Consider the following 20,472-nt stretch of genomic DNA (forward strand, 5'->3'; position numbering starts at 1 on the left):
GAAACCTGCAAGTCCTCATACACTGTATGCATATGTCTACAGAGAAACCAGAGACCTTCTTTCCAAATCAACTGCTACAGTAAAATTTTAAGTGTGGGTATTTGCACAGTATGTGACCTTTGCTTTAGGATTACCAATTTTTGTAATAATGGTAGTAAACTAAATAAAAAATGTACCTGTAAAACATTTTACCTTTTTCATAATAAAAGATAAATCCTAAAGGTTGTCAAACATTTCTTAAAGGTAAAAGAAAAGGGCAAGGGCAATATAGGATGAAATAGCCTTTAATTCTTAGGATCCTGACATGATTTGAACTCAATATTTTTATAAAATTCTAGATCTTGTCGTCTTTTTTTTTTTTTTTTTTTTGAATTTAAAACTTTTTCTGAATTTCAATTTCTGAAAGGCTTGAATGTAAAGAAATGGGTATTGATCACTGCTCATTATAAAATCCAGATGCCTTGGTTGGTGTGCCTGTTTACATGGCTTCGGATAAATCGGTCTCCAGATTTGAAGTCTATAGGAATTTATCCGTTCCTTTATCTTTCTGGCTAGATAAATAGGAACTAGTGATTTATTTATTTATTTATTTATTTTTAATTTGTTGTCCACTTGTTAATTTCATGTGGGAAAATTCTTAGTAAATATTACGTTAATGCAGGCATGTAAGCAACACTAGATTTCTTCTGTTGTCTTCCTCTAGTGTAACATAGCTGTGCTTTTTATTGCAGATTTTATGTTTGCTGGAGTGTTTCAGGCAGTAGCATTCCCCTTGCAGGCAGATATGTTACGGCAAACTGATTGTCTGAATATTTGGAGGTTGGCAGTATATGGGACTGCTGGGACACACAACTTATGATCTAGTAACTCCCTCCAGGCTTATATTCTTAATATTAAAATCTGGTTTTAAGGAACAAGAAGCAGTTAGAAAAGTGTCTCATTTCATGTCATGCCATTCTTTCAGGTACCCAGCGTGCCATGTTCAAACAGGCTATGCGGCACTGGGAGAAGTACACGTGTGTTACATTTATTGAACGAAGTGATGAAGAAAGTTATATTGTATTTACATATAGGCCATGTGGGTAAGTGCATATGCATGTTAACCAATACACAATTTCAGTGTTTGGCCATGTTTCTCAGCTTTGCATTTATAAGTGAATACGTCACAGAAAAGTGAATAGACAAGTTACTGCATTTAAATATGTGTTCTGTGTAACTGTAGATTAACTGAAAGCACTTACTGTAGCTTTTTGAAGTTATGCCTTTCAGATATTTTTAGATAAAACTATCTTGCTAGCTATATGTAGAAGAGATTTTTACATTTGACTTTCCATCATACTTTATTCTTGTTCTAAAGTTGTTTATGGCTTATTGTTTATTTCTTTATTTGTAGCTTTTCTGTGTATCACATGTTCACTGATGAATTAACTATGAACATTTATTACTTTTTCTTTTTCCAGCTTAATTGTACTTAATTGTAATTTTAACTCTTCTGTTGTATTGACTGTCCTTGACCAGATTTGTTCAATCCATACATTCATGACCATTTTGCACATTCCTTCTTCTATGTCACTGGTGTGTAAAAATGAACAAACCAGGTTATATCATTCATTAGTGTAGCTTTCCAGCAATCAGTGCTTTCCATCTTCAAATGCTGCTGCTCACAAATGCCTAAGTCAACTATGTTTGTTTATTGCATTCAGAAATCTTAAATTAACACAGCGGTCAGTGAGCTGCCTGTAGGCACCATTTTTGTTTTTCAAGTTTCCCAAACTCACTACCTGGAGAAATACTATATTTCTGATAGTCAGCTTCTGTTTGGGATGTAGGTTCCAAACTGAACAGCTGTCTACCTTGCTGAGTTTGTGATCAATGAGCACTTTGCCTGCCTACTTTTTCATTTTTATGGTATAAGGTCATTAAGAAAAAGTTTTTGGGTCTCCTTACATTGTAGGTATGATCCTGAATGTGTTTTATTATAGCCCATAAGATTACATGTTGACTTGTCTGCTTAAAACACCCTTGATATTTTTCTTAAGGTGCAGAACAACATAATAAAATCCACCCCTAGGCTTCTTTTTTTTTTTTTTTTTTTTTTTTTTTTTTGAGAAAGACATCACCTTTGCCTTGGCAGGTCTCTGAGCCACAGACCTTTGCAATCAGGGAGCGTACTCTGGGAGTGTGCTTGTGAACTTGCTTTTCATGTTCTTGTGCTCACATAGGGCTGCTGTAGACCCCTGTTACAAACAGTGCCAAATAAAATGGTCTTCTGTTCTCAACCAGCATGTCTATTCTTCCTTAGTTAACAATGCAACTTGTAAGATAATTTTGGGGGATACTGACATATCGCTGGAAGAGAAATGGGAAGCAAAGAATAATAATGAAGGTTGTCTACTCTTGGAGATGTAGAAAGCAATGTGAATTGAAACAGAAGAATGTGAGAGATAAATGGTCACAGGTACTTTAGGAAGTATGGGGATATCTACAGAGTGTCTCATTAAAAGACAATTCCACAACTTCGGTGTCCAGAGCCAAACTGCAGAAAACCTCCCCATCCAAAGCACTGTCCCTTAGATTGGTTGATGCTTCATGAGATCAAGTCACTTCAGGGTGAAGGCTGGATTATAACCAATTTAAAACAGAAGGTTGGAATATACTCAGCATCTACTTTCAAAGTCACAATTATCCTTTACAGTTAATGTTGTTTTATTGGTGGATACTTCACAAATAACAAAAACCTGATGAAGGCTGTAAACATTTTAGTATTAAGAACAAGGGAAAGTGTGGCTGTGAGCAGTCTGCCAGTGATGAAAAAGCCAGGCTAAGCAGATTGGGCAGTTGAACGACTTTCTTGGGACTCTGAATCCATAAGCCATTTTAGGAAGTGCCGGATAAATAAGAGCATGTCTTCTCTGGGTGAATGGGAACTACTATGCACTCACCACTTGTATACAATGCTGATGCAGGATTTTCCGTGGAAAGAACACAGACAAAAGTGACACCGAACCATCTGCAAACACTTTCTGCCACATGGCTAGTCACACTGAAATTAATCTCGGTTCTTTCCCATAGCACCCTGCTGTGTAGGTTTGTTAGCACATTGTGTCATTATTGTTTACAGTACCGTGACAGTTAACATTCACAGATGAGAGAAACTTTATAGTACTTAGCACTGGCCAAAATAAAAACTAAATGATAAACCCCGCCACTAAGAGCACCTAGTCAAAACATAAAACATTTAATGAAACACAGAGTGGATACAGCCATATAAGTGGAAATTCAGGTGGCAGTATCAGCAGACGTCTCATATAACAGTATTAGCATACTAACAAGTGAAGTGTTATTAAGCTTGTGTAAACATTAAAGTTATTTTGAAGGAGCATAGTGATTCTTCTTGCAGCAGTTCATGGGAAGCTCTTCCTAGAGGGCAGTGATGAAAAAAGCATATTTGAAATATAGCAGCTGGTTATCAGAGACATCAACATGAGCTTACTACAGTTGAGAGTTTGCATATCAACAATGAACAAGAGACAAGTCTAGATTATCATAGACCCTTAGGACTGCAAAGGCTCTCAGATGGATGCCCAAGTATCCTTAAGATGGAAGCAGCTATACCTATGACATTGCTGATAAATGATTGTCTATCTTGTTTCAAAAAACCTGCAAAGTAAATACTTCACAGCCTGTTCGGAAATATATTGCTTCAAGTATCCTTAATAAAAGAAATTTAGGAAGTTTTGGGTAGTATTTTTGTGCTGGGTCTGGCTGGGATGGAGTTGACTTTCCCTGCAGCAGCCCATACAGTGCTGTGCTCTGTACTTGTAGCCAGAACGGCAGTGTTTTGTCTATTGCTGAGCAGTGCTGGCACAACATTAGGACTCTCTCCAACCCCCTTAAGAGCCAGCAGGGTAGGAGTAAGCAAGAGATGGGGAGGGGACACCATTAGGGCAGCTGACCTAAACCGACCAAAGGGATATTCTATACTGTATGATGTCACACTCAGCAATAAAAGGTGGGAAAGCGGAAGGAGAGGAAGAGCTGTTGTTATGAAAACGTCCATCCTCCCAAACCACCACTATGCATATGGAGGCCCTGATTCCCAGGATGTGGCCGAACATCGCTTGTTGCTGGGAATGAGAATGATTTCCTTTTTCTCTCTGTGCTTCTGCATGGCCTTTTCTTTTTTTTTTTTTTTTTTTTTTTTTTCCCCTCTTCCTTTTCCCTTTAATTAAGGGAAATTAATTAAAGGGAACCTTCTTGTAATTACTGATAGTTTTATTCATTAGCTGCAGATATGAGAATAAGAATATTGTATTAAGATAATAGTGTTGGTGATTCTTCTACCAAGGCAGTGTACACTGGAATTAATACATCTTAAATCAACTTTTATGCAAGTAGCTGACTAGGGGCAAGTAAAACTCTATACAGTAGACAGGTTCAAAATACTCTTTGTTCGCTACTTCTCAACGCTTATGTTTCCTCCTATCAGATAGAGAGTGCCTGAAGACACAGTCAGTATATTTCTCTGTATGCAAAGCTACAATAAAGGGGTCAGTGAAGTGGAATGGCCTCTAGTCAGATGCTCTTCATAAATGTTTCTAGGTAAAACATCAAGCTTCTTTTTATATAGTGAGACAAAAAAGAACAATTAGCCATATTGCTCTGGTATTTCAGCATGCCTTTGATCTGACTTTGAGGTAATTTTTGTTCTCTACCAAAAGACTTAAGTACTTCTTATGACAAACTTTAGATGACTTATTACAACCACTGCTGTATCCTCCTGTTTGGGTATTTGCAAAGCTGTCTGAGATTCCAAAAAATCAAATCTCTTTCATGTGCTTCTACAGACATTGTGGGCTGAACAGCTTCTGAATGTTTAAACATTTTTTGAAGCTGCAAGTATGTTAAATAGACAGGCAAGTTCTTAAAGCTGTTGAAATAGATATATTCATTGCTCAAGGTATACTTTTGCAGCATTCTTTAGCTTGAAGAAGGATTACCTGCTCTAGAAGGTGTACAATCACTTTTATGGAATGAGAAGAAAGTCAGAGTTCTACTAAATAATCTTTGGCATTAGGGCTGGTTCATGCTCTCTAGTGGTTATTAACTCTAGCAGCTGGCCCTCTTCCTGCGCACAGCAGTCAACACAGCTGCTCTGCAGGTAGTGGCATGGCTTGCAGGTTGTCAGATAGTTATCAGTTCAGCTGCCATGGTCCATTAACATAAACTGAAATGAGGGGTTAATACATTGGGATGGGAAACTGTTAACTGAGGAATGAACTCGACTGGCTGTAATACTGGCACAGTTGTCTCCATTGAGCAGATGAAGAAGCAGTAGCCACCTCTGCTTTCATACAGACCTTCTCAGGACAGTGAATTAGAACATTTAGTAACATGCACTGTATTGATCCCTGACATCAAGCTGGGCCATAGCCAATATCTACTTTAGAATGTGTTTTGAATTTTATGATTGATAGAGGGTTTTTTTGTTTGTTTTGTTTTGTTTTGTTTTATTTTGTTTTTTCACCAAGAAAAATCATCTACTTCTTGAGTGAGATTTTGTTCCTAAATTTTGTGAACTACTTTTGCTTTGTGTAACGTGTAAGTGATGATACGCTGTCCTAGTATGATTATGAAGTCCTGAAGTTTTTAACCCACATCTTCATGCAGTGAGTGTCCTGGCAAGCTGATATTGTGGTCTGCAAGTAATTTTACATTGTTACATCCTGAAGATAGTAATAATGCAGCTTTTATTTAAAAAAAAATGTGCAACATTTTGACCCCACCTGATTCTTTCTTCCTTTATATTGATTTAAGAGCATTTTGACAGTAGCTGTGAAATAGAATTACTTGTAAGAATGTATTGTTCCAGTCATTTAGCTTTCTCTCTGTCATTTGTTTCTCTTTGCTCACAATCATTGATCAGCTAGACTGATTAAATGGAATTAGAGATTCATAAATAGTTACTGTCTCCAACCTGCTGTCTGATGCAATAAAGATTAAAGAGATTAGGAGCTTTAAAGTCTGCCAGTTGACTTAATTTAAGGAGCATGACAAGTGCTCATAAAGCACAGAAAAGTCTTGGCCTTTTGCCAAATACACCTGGGGTCAAGCCCAAGATATTGCAAATTAATTTCTTTCATAGGTATATTTACTTTATATTTTCTTATCCTTTATCTCAGTGCAGTGAGTAGAATCTTATGGCTTAATTGGATGAATCTGATGTGCTTGACATGATACTCAGCCCAGCAAATCCTCATGAGTGTGTACTGATACTTTATTCTAAGCCTCAGTATTCTAATTTTTGTTGGAATGTAAAAAACAAAAACCCTCAACTTTTATATTTTCTGGGAATAACTTTAAAACTGTTAAGTAAACATTCTAAGGAAATTGCCATATGCAACTGGCTTTTTAAAAAATATTATTTCTAAATGTAAATATCGTATAGTTTCCTCTCAAATGCAAATACATGGAAACATACATGTTCTATATGTGGGCATGTATGTCTGAGTATTTAGGACAAGAAGGGGCAGACCAGTATTAAAACAATTCTAAATGTGCTGGGCCTTAGGTGTTCAGTGTTCACTTTCTTCTAAGTGTCCTGTATCCTAAAGGAATATTCAGTGAAAGGCTGGAGCCACACATGGGAGTTGATTGCTCAGAGAAGCTGTGCTGTTTCTATCCTTGGAGGTTTTCAAGAGTCAACTGCATAAAGGTCTGACCAACTGTGGTCTGGCTTGTATTATCTGACCTGCTTTGAGCAGGAGCTTGAACTAAAGACCTGCAGAGGTCCCTTCCAACCGGAATTAAGCAAGAATCAGTAGAATTTTATTCAAATTGTATATTTTATCCCAATTTAGAATTTTCATAGATTGCAGGCATTTTATGCTTTTCTATATGTAAAGCAACCATCAAGCATTGTCAGTTCATTTTCTCTCTTCGCCCAAGACCAATATAGTATAATTACCATAATGATGTGCATGACCTTAACAAAAGTAGGGAGCCTTAACTCACTAATTTCAATTAAGGAAATGGTGGAATGCTCTCACAGAATGTGGATTACTTCCTCTGATTGATTTTTGTTTTCTACTATGGCTTCCTGTAGACTGCCAAGGCAAATCCCATAGTGTAGTTCTTACTTTCAAGGCATTCAAAGCTAAGGATCAATGTTTTCTAAAAGATTTGAAGTCTGAGGCCTAAAACTGACAGATTAATTTGGTGTACATACAGTTACTGCCTATGGCAATGAATTGGGAATTTGGTACTGGGGACAGAAGTTCTTTAACGTCCTTTTAAATGAATGAAGTTTTCTGAGAATGAAGTTACTGCACATCCTGCTACCTTTGACTCGGAATGCAAACTGCCTCCAGCATTCCCTCTGTAATAGAATGGGACTGTAAATAACACTGTGTAAAAGATTTAAAAACAACAAATTTCTTTTAAGATCTAAAGCTTGTCCTGAGTGAATAAGAGAGAGTGTGAACTTTGGTATTTCCTTATTCTGATAGAAAGCTATTCAAGTAAGTTGACTGACTAGTAAAAGATAAAACCCCAGGTAATAACAACATTGAAAATATTGTTGTGCTTTAATTATGTTTGCTTACTCACTCGTAGCCATAGTATTTATTCTGCAAACATAGAGTCTGAAAAATATGTTAAGCAGAACCATGTCAGCATATAAGGTACAAAGGTGAAATCCACTGTGGAGTCATGAGATAAAACGGTATGATTGCTCTAGCTTTTAATTTTAATATTATTTCTGCTCAATTTTATCACCTATGTTGTATCTTTAGTGCATCTCTTAAGGTAGTATTTCCACTACCATTACTTATATCAGCACTAATAATAATATTTATGTATTATTAATATAGAAATTAATATTTCTATATCAAATATTGTATATACTCATTTTGGATGAATACAGTTTACATAGATTATGGAAATACAGGCACTGGTATTTTTTATTTAATTTTGCTTTTATGTGGAGGGGTAGCACATAAACTGCAATATTGACAGTGGCACAGTGGCCTAAAGAAAATGGGTATTTACACCCGTCCTTGGAGTTACCTAAACCAGGAAAGAAAAGGTTGTTATATATTTTATACATATTATCTATTCTTTATATATTTTGAGGATAGTAACATATGAAAAACAGTCAGTGTAATAAGGAATTATAATAATGTGAAAATCATTTTTCCCCAACAGTATTTTAAAGATAGGTTCAAAATTCTTGATACAACCCTCTGAGGCTGTTATAATAACATCTTTTGTATAAAATAAATGTTGTGGCCATTATAATTCTAAGATATTACTATCTTTTTTTTTTTTTTTTTTTTCTTTGTTATATCTATTCTTCATTTTAACAAAAACTGCAAAAACAGTGTATGCTTACTAAGGACAGGTATTGTCAACTAAAATGTTCATGTCTGTATTCCTCTAATGTTCATATTAGGTTGTTTTAGAAATCTAGCTGTATGAGGCAAAAAAGACCAATCAAGGCTGACTTACCAGCTGATTAACTGTAGTGAAAACTTTCTGCTACCACAAAACCTGAAAGTAAAAAGAAGCACATGTTCAAGTCTGTAGAACTCGTTATTGGTATTGCTCCCATAGCTGCCCTTCCTTTATTGCCCACAGAGGTATAGGAAGGATAGAATCATGCTCCATGCTACCATTGACCTCCTCAAGGACCAAATACTACATAAAAGTTGCATCAGATGTATTTTTTTTTTTTAAGTGGGAGGAAGTGGAGGTGAACTTTTGCTTAGCACAATTCTGTTCCACCTGACTGCAGAATTACAGAGATTACAGAATTACAGATGGGAAATCATACTCTTATTAAGGAATATAATGTTGGCTTGAAATAATTAAGATTTTCAGAGGTGGAAGAGAATCACAATTTCAGGTTGTTAAATTTCAGATTGTCTTCCATTTCTTCAGTATTTGTTTACTCTAGATTCTCTGTTTTGCTGGCATAGTCAGCAGACTTCTTTTCTAATGAAAAAGGAAGCAAACTTCTCAGATAAAAGTTGACAGTATAAATGCTGAAAAGGGGATCTTTGTTCCTTAAGTTTGCACTGGAATCATGAAAATACAGCAGAAGAGGAATGAAACATTGGAGTGGTTGTGATGCATTTTTTTCCCCTTGTGAAAATTAATTTCTGTGACTAAGTTTCCTAAGGGTTTCTATTGCAAGAAAACAGGAGTAGGAGAAGAAATGGTTCACTAATATTCAGAGCATTCAACTTCCTGGTACAGAGTTACGGTTAATGTTGTACATCACCCATAGCCAGAGGAACAGAAAATGTGGAGCAATTTCTCAGTGGCACCACAGGATTTAATATCTATTCCTACTGTATTTTCAACTGCATGCTAATGGATGTAAACTGAATCATTTAACAGACTACTGTTTCACTTGTATCATTTTACAAACAGAATTAATAATATAGGGTGACTTTTCAGATCAAAAAAAAGCAAACTTATCAGACCTGAGTGACCAAGACTGGAGGGTGCTGTCCAGGTATACAACAGAAATGTAGTGCAGAAGAAACCTTTTGATTTTTCCACTTCCCTGTGCATGCCTGTAAGAGTGCATGGGCAAGAAAGCAGTGAGTATATGGGTGAGAATGGTACTTCCAGTGAACTTTATTAATTCTTTGAGTGAAAATGCATTCCTGTGTCATTCTGAAATAAAAGAACATGTGACAATTCTGTTGATCACAGCTAGCATCTTATGGAAGACCTTGAATAAATAAATGAATAAAAATTATAAATCATGCATGTGATTTTTATTGGGAATACTAAATAGTAAGTTGTTCCTGCACTAGTTCTAGAGTTTGAGAGACTTCAGAAACTTCATGGTGTATTGTTCTGATGATTGTTTTTAAAATATATGTATATATTTTGCAGATTTTAACTGAATTTCATAAATGGTTTGTAGAAATATACATGAAAACTTTCATCTGTGTTTGTGTTTTAATTACAGGTGCTGTTCTTATGTGGGTCGAAGGGGAAATGGTCCTCAAGCTATATCTATTGGCAAGAACTGTGATAAATTTGGTATAGTTGTTCATGAACTGGGTCACGTTATAGGTTTTTGGCATGAACATACACGGCCAGACCGAGATGACCACGTCACCATCATTAGAGAAAACATCCAGCCAGGTGAGATATTCTGATAAATATTTTTTGGGGGAAAAAAAAAAAATCTGCTTTTGCTTTATTTGCTTGAGTTTCTTAAATCTGAGTGCTCTGTAACAGTAGCAAAAATAGGCATTTGTTTGCTATTCCTCTTAGCTAAACCGATCCCAAGCTGACTTAAAAATAAAATACTGCAACTAAAACAATATTTTCTAAAGGTCTGGCCAAGTTGCAAGTCATTAAATGTTATTGGCTAGGAGAGAAATAGTAATCAGACTCAACCTTTGAAGAAAAGTTACTATTAAAGCCCTTTTTAATTTTTCCGTGGTTGAGAAATGCCTTTGCCCTCATAGTCTTTACTGAATGATAACTAGAGACATGTAGATAGATTCCTGTTTATCTGTCCAGAAAGTTGAGATTTGGAATGAAAGCTGAACACTGAATCTGTGACAGAAACACACTCTTTCCATAGTTTCCAAATCACAGGTTTCCTTCAGAGCTTGCTGCTTTAGCTGGTGGCCTTGGTGTCCTCAAGGCAAGGCATCTGAGGAACCCAAGAGCATGAAACTGACTGTTATCTGTTTGTCAGTCTAGATGTTATGCTTGCTTGAGTCATGTGGCAAGCTGGAAGAAAGCTAGGCACGTTTAATTTGCAGTGTTCATAATTATACATAGTCTTTTTAAACACTGATTTTTACCTATGGCAATTCTCTGAAGGTTCAAGAAGGTGTGAAGCTGAAGCAAAAAAATGTCCAGCGATAGCATGGAGTATTTTTCTGTTCCTATAGAAAATGTTTGAAAACAAAGTAGATATGAGGTACAATAGACCTTTTGCCACCTCAGGTAGGACTTGGGAGAAATCTCGCAGCTGATGTGTGTCTCTGAAGTCCTGAAAGGCTTCCCATATCCAAGCTTTCCATCTATTCTCTCTCACCAACTTGCATAGATTCTGTTAAGTGCTTATCCCTTAGGCTTTTTCTGTGATGGGGAAAATCCACTGCAGTGTCATCCTTAGCCTCCTGCTCTCTTCTTTCAGTTGTCTCTCCAGCTTCTGGCTGAAACCACTTCTTGTGGTGTGGTGTCAGCTTGAGGATCACTAAATGAGAGAAGGAATTCATCACCGCTAAGGCAGTTGTTTTTTGTCATGCTATGCAAATGAACTTTATTAATAATGTTAATGTTACTGTAGGGTTTTTCTTTATTATTTATTTAATAATAATTTCATATATAAAACAGCATTAATATAATATTTATTTAATTTATTGTTCATTGTTTATTTATTATTTACTTATGCAAGATACCAATATGAATTAGATTAAGGGGTGCTTTGTTTCTCTGTATACATGATTAAGGCAAAGAATTCCTGGTCTGAAATTAAGAACTAAGTATCGTGCTTCTGTTCTACTTTTGTTAAGTTGTAAGAGCTAGACTCATGAAAATGTCACTTTCTAGTATTTGAAGTACATGGCTGCTCTGACAGTAGCCTTTGTGGAAGCAAAGTCACTTTAGTATCCAGTCTAGAGAATCTAAAATGAGGAGGGTTTTTCTAGAGTGTTTACTGTCAAAATGAAATTAAAATCCTCCTCTGAAATTAAGAACCAAGCTAGAAAATTTTGTGGATTCTTCATGAAGTGCAGCATATAATATATGGGCACTTCATTTTTCATTTGGGTTAGGTGAATGAAAACAGCCTTTCTAAGTGTCAATATTTCAGAAGATACGTGTCTGTTCTCTTAGTTAATAAAAGCACACAGTTACTCCCAAAATATTTATGCATGTCAGTGAGTGATCAGGTTAGGATCTTTAATGTTTTTCTTTTCCTGTTTGTTTTTTTTTATCTTCACAAAAAGAGATATTACAGAGACTCTAATTATCAATCATCTGTAGGTCAAGAATACAACTTCTTGAAGATGGAGCCTGGAGAGGTGAATTCTCTTGGGGAACCGTATGATTTTGACAGCATCATGCACTATGCCAGGAACACCTTCTCAAGGTTGGAGTCTCAGGTTATACCTTTTGACTTTTAATTCTATTCCTCTCTATGAATACTAAGAAATGTATTTCTTTAAAAACAAAACAAAACAAAAAACTATTCTAGAATCAATTAAAATATCCCTTGCTATATAGTATCCTTATAGCAGTCAAAACACAGCTTGTTTATTTTAAGTCTGAATAATTTAATTTTATTTTTAAATGCATTTCATTTCTGCACAGTTTCAAAGCAGACTTTTAATCTTGCTTCAGTTCTTTACATTTTTTTAGGACAAGATAATCTAGAAACATAATTCTTTAGCACTTGCCTTTTTTTTTGGTAATACTTTTCTATCCTGGAAAAGGTTACATTTAGAAAAAACAAATGAATGAAATGCTTAGGCATTTTAAGTATAACATGATCTGTTGAAGAGAAAGTGTCCTTTGCATAACATCTGAGTAACTATGGTTTATGTGGGTAGAACATGTTATAATATTAGGAAATCTACCATGCAAACTGCAGCCTTTGCAAAGGCTGTAGCCAACAATTTATACCAGAGGCTGCAGCCTCTTCTGTATTGTTTGTGCAGATTGTCACTGTCATCAGAACCAGATAATGAGGAGTTCTGCTGCTTTTCCTCCAGCCTGTTGCAGGCTGGTCTGTTCTCAGCTCACATGGGAGTGTGAAACTCTGAAACTCTGAATGGGTGTGAAGAGCTGTATAATGAGCTGTTCACCTCGGATAGCTTTGGTCTGGAGAAAAAGTGAAGCAGGAGTCTTTCACCTGGTCTCCTATTATATTTAATACAAAGTTGCAGTCCAGCTAATTACTCTTTACAATTTCCAGAGTAATATAGATTAAAAAAATTCTGGGAGAAGAAAAAAAAAAAAAGACCACAACAACTTGTTTGAAAAATCATTTTTACACAATTTCATGAATTTTAATTCAAAAACACTACATTAACAAATAATATATATTGTAAAGCAGCTATGATTTTGGATAATCACTAGGCAATCTGAAATTTAGAAGTAAACTGAAAACCACCAGAAATCTCACCAGCCTTTCTTGCAAGCATAAAACACATTTCTTAAGCTTATTGTCTCCAAAAATAGATGGATAATTAAAAGATATCCTACCAAAGAAAGTGTTCAGCATATTCATAGCTCACCCCGGAAGAGCATGGGAATGCTCTACATGAGGTAGATATTAGTCATATTGCTTAATCCAGATACAGATGAATTACCTTAAGGAAGAGATTATAGGAACCTATATAAAATGGAGCAGTTGAACAAGTTGGAACTCTCCAGAGTCCTAGGGCAATGACAACATCAAGATAACTTGAATTTTGGGCCCTGATCTCACCACTTTACAAGCTGGCAAAAACTGATAGTGCCATGAATAGGCATGCCATGCCCCAAGGTGCAAGAGGTTGTTACTTCATGCTATTTAAAAAAAAAAAAAAACATCAAAATCCTGAGGTCATGTAGATTCGCTGTAAATTATCTTGAAAGCATGAGTTGTACTCAGTGTGGAATATTGCCAGTTGTTTGTTGTTAGACTTTACTCACCTGAATAAGAAGGATAAATCACAAATCATCACAAAGTTTTAGTCACACACTATAATATAGTTCATGCTTTATTAAAACTGTTACTAGCTGTTACTGTATTAAAGTACATAGCAGAATAGTGCTAAGACATCCAAGAGGATGGTTTGAACATTTTTCAAAACAGGAATAGCATCAGTTTCAGATTGTTCCAAAACTTGGTGGAAAATAGGATTATAATTTATAGAAAGAAACACTTTAAAAAAATATTAATGCACCTTATTTCTAGAAACCAAGTAATATCATAAGTAATTTATTTCAGTGTTTAGATTAAAGTAATGTCCTAAGCTATTTTTTTGTTTGTTTTTTCCTTTTTTCTCTCCCCCCCAAAAAAAATAAAAAAAATCTGTAGTGATGCCACAAGAAATCTGCCTGGGTAAAGAGAGTAGTATGTACCCTTAGTGCATAAGGTTGTTCATTTATTGTCATTTGAAAAGTAATCTATATTGATAAACAGTATTCCTGACTACAAAGATCCTTGAAGTTCATTCATTTTTTTGGACCTACAATATATAAAAATAACAATTTGACTTTGTCCTGGTTTCAGTTAGCACAGAATTAATTTTCTTCCTAGTAGCTGGTGGAATGCTGTGTTTTGGCTTAGAATGAGAAGAGTGCTGATAACACCCTGATGCTTTAATTGTTGCAGAGCAGTGCTTATACTAAGCCAAGGACATCTCAGCCTTTGCTCTGTCCTGCCAACGGGCAGGCTGGGGGGTGCAGTAAGAGCTGGGAGGGGACAGACCCAGGACAGGTGACCCAAACTAGCCAAAGGGGTATTCCATACCATCTGACGTCATGCTAAACAATATATAGGGGTGGCTAGCCGGGGGGAGGGGGCCGGACTGCTCGGGCTTAGGCTGGGCATCGGTCAGCGGGTGGTGAGCAATTGCATTGTGCATCACTTGTTTGTACATACTATTATTACTTTCGTATTATCACCATTGTATCATCATTATTATTATTGTTATTATTAACAATAAAAGACTGTCGTGGTTTAACCCGACCGGCAGCTAAACACCACGCAGCCGTTCGCTCACCCTCCCCCCTCCCTCTCTGGGACGGGGGAGAGAAATGGAAAGTGAAGCCCGTGAGTTGAGATAAAGACAGTTTAATAAGACAGGAAAAAAAAAATAACAAAATAATAATAACAATAATAATAATGATGATACAATGGTGATAATACGAAAGTAATAATAGTATGTACAAACAAGTGATGCACAATGCAATTGCTCACCACCCGCTGACCGATGCCCAGCCTAACCCCGAGCAGTCCGGCCCCCTCCCCCCGGCTAGCCACCCCTATATATTGTTTAGCATGACGTCAGATGGTATGGAATACCCCTTTGGCTAGTTTGGGTCACCTGTCCTGGGTCTGTCCCCTCCCAGCTCTTACTGCACCCCCCAGCCTGCCCGTTGGCAGGACAGAGCAAAGGCTGAGATGTCCTTGGCTTAGTATAAGCACTGCTCTGCAACAATTAAAGCATCGGGGTGTTATCAGCACTCTTCTCATTCTAAGCCAAAACACAGCATTCCACCAGCTACTAGGAAGAAAATTAATTCTGTGCTAACTGAAACCAGGACAGACTTTTCAGTACAAGCCCTACAAGGACACAAGAGAGTATCAAAAAGTTAAAGAACAAGAGAAACAGAAACAGGTTAATCTGTTAACTTCCATTTTATTGGATTTTAAGTGTTTTCCAATTCTGTAACATGATAATGGAACATTTTTGTATGTTCTTCTTCTAAAATTAATTTGAGACTATTTTGACTATTTATTCTCAATTTGAGAATATTTTGAATCATATTTAAAATCAGGGAAATTTTGAATAAAACTACAGATTTGGATCAAATTTGCTTCTCTATTACTCCTAGTCACTTAGGGTAAATGTTATTGAAATCACATATGGTAAGTTGACATATATTGTTGTAAAGCAAGAAGAAGGTGCCAGGCAACCAATTTATATTTTAGAAAGAGCAGCAGCTGAAGTAGAGTTAGATCTGTTATAACACCTGACGGAACCATATTTTCACATTAATAATAAAAATATATATATATTCACTAAAAACATGGGAATGTTTCATGAAAACATTGGATTTGCAGGCATGACTGATTTTATTTGCTCTTACTCATGTAAGTCAGACATTAAGACTTTTTTTTAAAACTCTGTTAGAAATAGGAACTTTGTGATTAAGAATTTTGTTACAGGGTCTTATTTATGTACTTCTATATTACTTCATAATTATTTTTTTCAATCTAATGATCTGAGTAGCATTGCCTTTTCCCTGTGTAATCTTGTAGGAGTAAGAATTTTCCCTCCTGTTGTCTGATAGAAATCTAGAAGGTCATATGTTAATTGATGTACTGAAAGAATAATTCTTTTTTGTAACATTGCATAAGTTTTGCCAGCTTGAGGAATTTTTCTAATTTGTTTTCTCTATTTAATGTTCTGCATTTTACCCTTTTATGCCAAATGTAAATTCTAGATTTACAAAGTAGCATTATACATCCATCAAACTCAGAGAGTTTTATGATAGAAACTTGATAGTTTTTTTGGGGTCTATTTTTTATTTTTATTTTTTTTAGGGGCATGTTTCTGGATACCATTCTCCCTTCCCGTGATGATAATGGTATACGACCTGCCATTGGCCAGCGTACCCGTCTAAGTAAAGGAGATATTGCACAGGCAAGAAAGCTGTATAGATGTCCAGGTATTGCACCATGAACAAACAAAAAACACATACTAGCAATTGTTTGACTTCGTTATTCAAGTTGAAAGATGATTTTTTTGTGTGTGTGTCAGCTGCTTAGTAGTCTGGTTCCATGTTGGCAACTGACGTATTCAGTTCAAGAACTGAATCATTAAAAATCTTGTAGGTAAGGTCTCTGGAACGCAAAGCACTTAAGGATAGATAAACTGCATGGAACAATATTTAGTTTCATGATGTTTCTGTCTGTTTTGCTTAGTTGTTCAATGACTAGAAAAGTAATTATGTTTAATGTCACTTCTGGTTTACATATTTGCTGGGTAAAATGAGCTGTGAAATTAGGCAGAAGAGTTGCTTCTAATGTACATCAGGACTGGAGTCCTGTTTGTTCTGAATTTTAGTGGAGTGTGAAATGAGTAAATTTAAATTATTGCAATCAGCTCTGAACAAACTTCCCCCCCCCCCCCTCCCCCCCCAAATGTCAGGAATTGGTACAGGCCATGACATCTAAGGTATAAACTGTCTTTTATGGATGAACAGGCTAGGTCTTATTACAAATGTTATACAGTTGTAAAAGGTATGTTTAGTATTTGAATATTTTCTGCCTCATCCTAGCATCTTATAATTTCAATACAAATTAATATTTTATCTCAGACTGTCTGTCTGTCTCAGAGACATGAGAGCCAACTCCAGAGTAACCAAAATTCAATACTATGGGAGCTAATTCTTCTCCACGTGCTAGCAGAATGGTGGAAATTTCAAAGTAAAAAGGTTTTACTTTTCTTGCTCTGGCTATAGCTGCAATCTGTTTTAAGCTTTGGTTTAAACTGAAACATTTCAGAACAATATCTCTCAGCCAGGTCATTGTGGGAGGATAGGCAAAACAACTCTGTGTCAAGTTTTACAGACCTCCTGCTCCTCTTGGGACTTAATGAAGGCACAGTAACTGTTTCAAGTCAGCTATATGGCTGCTTTTTACCATCTGATCAATACAGAAGGACTGACGTGATGGAGATTTGTATCAGCATCAGTGGGTTATACTGAAGATGTAGATCTGATTTGATGTGCGTTATATTGCTGAAATATACTTTTGGTTTGTACTGTAAGTACATCAAATCATAATGTTCTGTATATGGAGAACATGCACAGTGCTCATGGTTTTACCAGAGGAGAAACCACTTTAACATATTTTCTTTAACAACTGCTCTAGTTAGAATAATGTTTTTTTTTTTTTTCTGTTCTTTTGGTATGGAAAGAACTTGAATAATATAATTCTTCTTGGCAGCATTCTATCTAATAAGAGTATATAGACAGTAACTGTTTCATAAATGCAGAGAATAAATGTATACATGTATATTGATAACAAAATTTTTGAAGACAAAAATATTCTATAGAATCAAAATAGCTGTGAACATAGCCAGTGTCTTTTATCACATTGATTAAAGTGTAAAAAAAAAACACAAAACAACAAAAACCATCACCACCAACAAAAAACAACCCACCAGCCTTGGTTGTTGAGTGCTGAGAAAGAGAAAATGGGCTTTTAGAGCTAATGTTCAAATAGTTATTCAGAGAAAATGTCCTTTTCATATAATTCATGAAAATGTATAATAATGAGTTATCATTTCTTTCATTATATTCAAAATATTGCTTAAAGTCAGTGTTCAGTTTCATGTGCTCAGTTGTTTTGCCTTAAATGCAATACAATTAAAGGACAGGAAATAGGAATTCAAATCAGTATTTCCCAGAGGTACGTGCTTCTTTGATAAATGTTGCAGTATTGTATATGTTTCTCTTGGAGTTCTAGTTAGTGCCACAAGCAGTTTCTGGTTGGAGAAGCCTGTTGCATTTTCTGGGGCCCATGAGCATGAAGCTGAGCTCAGGGCTCCTGGAGAAATCAGGTGCAGTAGTGAGGCAGCTGATTCCTGGATTGTTCTAGCTAGGCAGGATATTCAGTAACATTATTCAGGAAAGATCTTAGTGACTGAGAAGCAGATTTGAGATTGGTGAAGCTGTCTTTCATCAGCTGAGCAAGTGCCAGGACTCAGTGGCCTTTGAACAGCAATTTTGATTTAGTTTTATTTTTTTCTTAGGATTTTTGTCAGAAGAAAACATAGATGCTGATAGGGATCTAGTTGCATTTTAATCAAGGTCTCATTATTCTGCCATGTAACAACGTAAAGCAAGCATGTGAGTTGAGAGTCCCTCCTTTGCCAGCCTTATTTTTAAATTTGTCTTGCCATCTGAGAAGAGTTTTTGATATTTAAGGCTGGATGTATTACAGTTTTGTCTGCTCGATAGGATAACAGAACATTATTTCTTTTGGTGCAACTGCTAAAGTTAAGTAGGTTTGCTATCGTAGTCCTACATGTATGTAGAAATTGCAGTTGATTTAAAATGCATATGTAACTTCATAGGAACAAGAGAATAAGAAATAGAAAATGATAGAGAAGTATGCTGCTAGGCAGAAAGAGAGGACAAGAAAAGTGGGCAGAGTGGGACTGAATAATGGATGGCAGTAGAAGGTTGCTCAGATGAAGAGAAGGGAGATGTAAGAAGTTCAGCAAATTTCCAAATTGCCAGGATCTGTGACAGTATGTGTGGAAAAAGAACAGATGAAGATTACCCAGTTTGGTTCTTTCTGATGTTCTTGCTATTCCTCAGGCTTAATTTACTGCCTTGACTACTAGATTCTAGATTAGAAAAGAACATCCACCTTCAAAAGCCAGTCTTTATTGACTACATAAGAAAAATTAAAATTTTTATGTTAAGACCTTTTCCCTGTAATTCATATATTTCTTTTCTCTAGGATTCCTATAAAGGGGAGTCAACAGTAACCCACCGATTTAAATTTTTGGTTTCATGAGTTTATCATATAAGGCATGACATCTAGGAAGAAAAAAAAAGTGGAGAAAGCATTGGCCATGATAATGATTAACTACAGAATTAAAAAAATATACAAGTGATTTGTAAAGCAGAGGTCTATGAGATAAAAGTTGCATTTAATTTATTTTGATATGAAATACACGAAAACTAGTTCTGAGGAAATTTAAGTATGTGTTTGTTATTATGTTTTTACTTTTACCTTTCTTTTCCAAAGTGAAGTCTGTTACTCATGGACTGTAACACACTAAAATGTGTAAAATATACCATTTTACAAGCCTATTCACAAATAATGCAGCTGCACAGTCTAGTTACAGAGAAAAACCTTAAATTCTTTAGTGACAGAGTTTTAACAGTTTCAATAACCACTGACCAATTGTAGAGGAATGTGCTTTAAATAAGAAGAGCTCAAATATTAACCCTTTAACATCAGCTCTGGAAACCAGCCTGGAACTCAGATTCCACAGATAATTAATTCAGCTATTGATTAACTTAAACTACATTCCCCTTCAGTAACCAGAAATTAAAAAATAAATTGTAGATATTGTGAAACATATAAAACCCAAAATTATTTTATAAATTCTAGTTATGTTAATAGAAGTTATCCAATTATTATTTTTTTCTTATGCTTGCCTTATGTTCAGAAGTATTTATGAAAATTTTGATTCATTGGAGAGCTCACAGGCATTTAATATTTACATAAGTTAAATTGTTAGATGAGCTAGCTTTGTGCTATATAGCTTTATTCTTTAACTTTTATATAAAAAAAAAATCAATGACAGCTTTTCTTCTGCTGAAGTATGTAGTTTTATGTCTATATGTAAATTCTGTATATGGAGCATGGAGAAAATAATCCTGTACATTTTAGAATTTCTCTTGGTCATAAAGAGTGTTCAAAAGCTACTATACTCTGTTAGTTTACTTTTATAAATGGTTACTTAAGGACTCTAATAGAGTAAGGGATAATTATGCCAGTGTTTTTCCTCTTGCCCTTTTACTAATTGCAGGGCTGCATTTGAACTGACTTCTAGTATGTCTCAAATACTTGGATAGCATTTTGCTTGCTTACATACTTCACATTATGTATAAATGTCCATGGCATGACTTCATAATGTCAATATTTGTGAGTTGAAGTTAAATTTAAATGAAAAAATGCAACGTGAA

At 35.6% G+C, this 20,472-nt stretch overlaps 1 protein-coding gene across 5 annotated transcripts in view; it reads left to right on the top strand.

Annotated features, from left to right (window-relative positions):
• Positions 1-20,472, top strand: part of TLL1 (tolloid like 1) — a 182,537-nt gene that overhangs the window by 84,302 nt on the left and 77,763 nt on the right. For all 5 annotated transcript variants that reach the window (XM_084518162.1, XM_084518165.1, XM_084518163.1 and 2 more), the window contains 4 exons: positions 965-1,082; positions 9,986-10,164; positions 12,028-12,133; positions 16,304-16,428. In XM_084518162.1, coding sequence (XP_084374288.1) covers positions 965-1,082; positions 9,986-10,164; positions 12,028-12,133; positions 16,304-16,428 — 528 coding nt within the window. The remainder of the gene's footprint in view (positions 1-964; positions 1,083-9,985; positions 10,165-12,027; positions 12,134-16,303; positions 16,429-20,472) is intronic.

This window comes from Aythya ferina, assembly GCF_964211825.1.
Source record: "Aythya ferina genome assembly, chromosome: 4".
Classification (NCBI taxonomy): domain Eukaryota; kingdom Metazoa; phylum Chordata; class Aves; order Anseriformes; family Anatidae; genus Aythya; species Aythya ferina.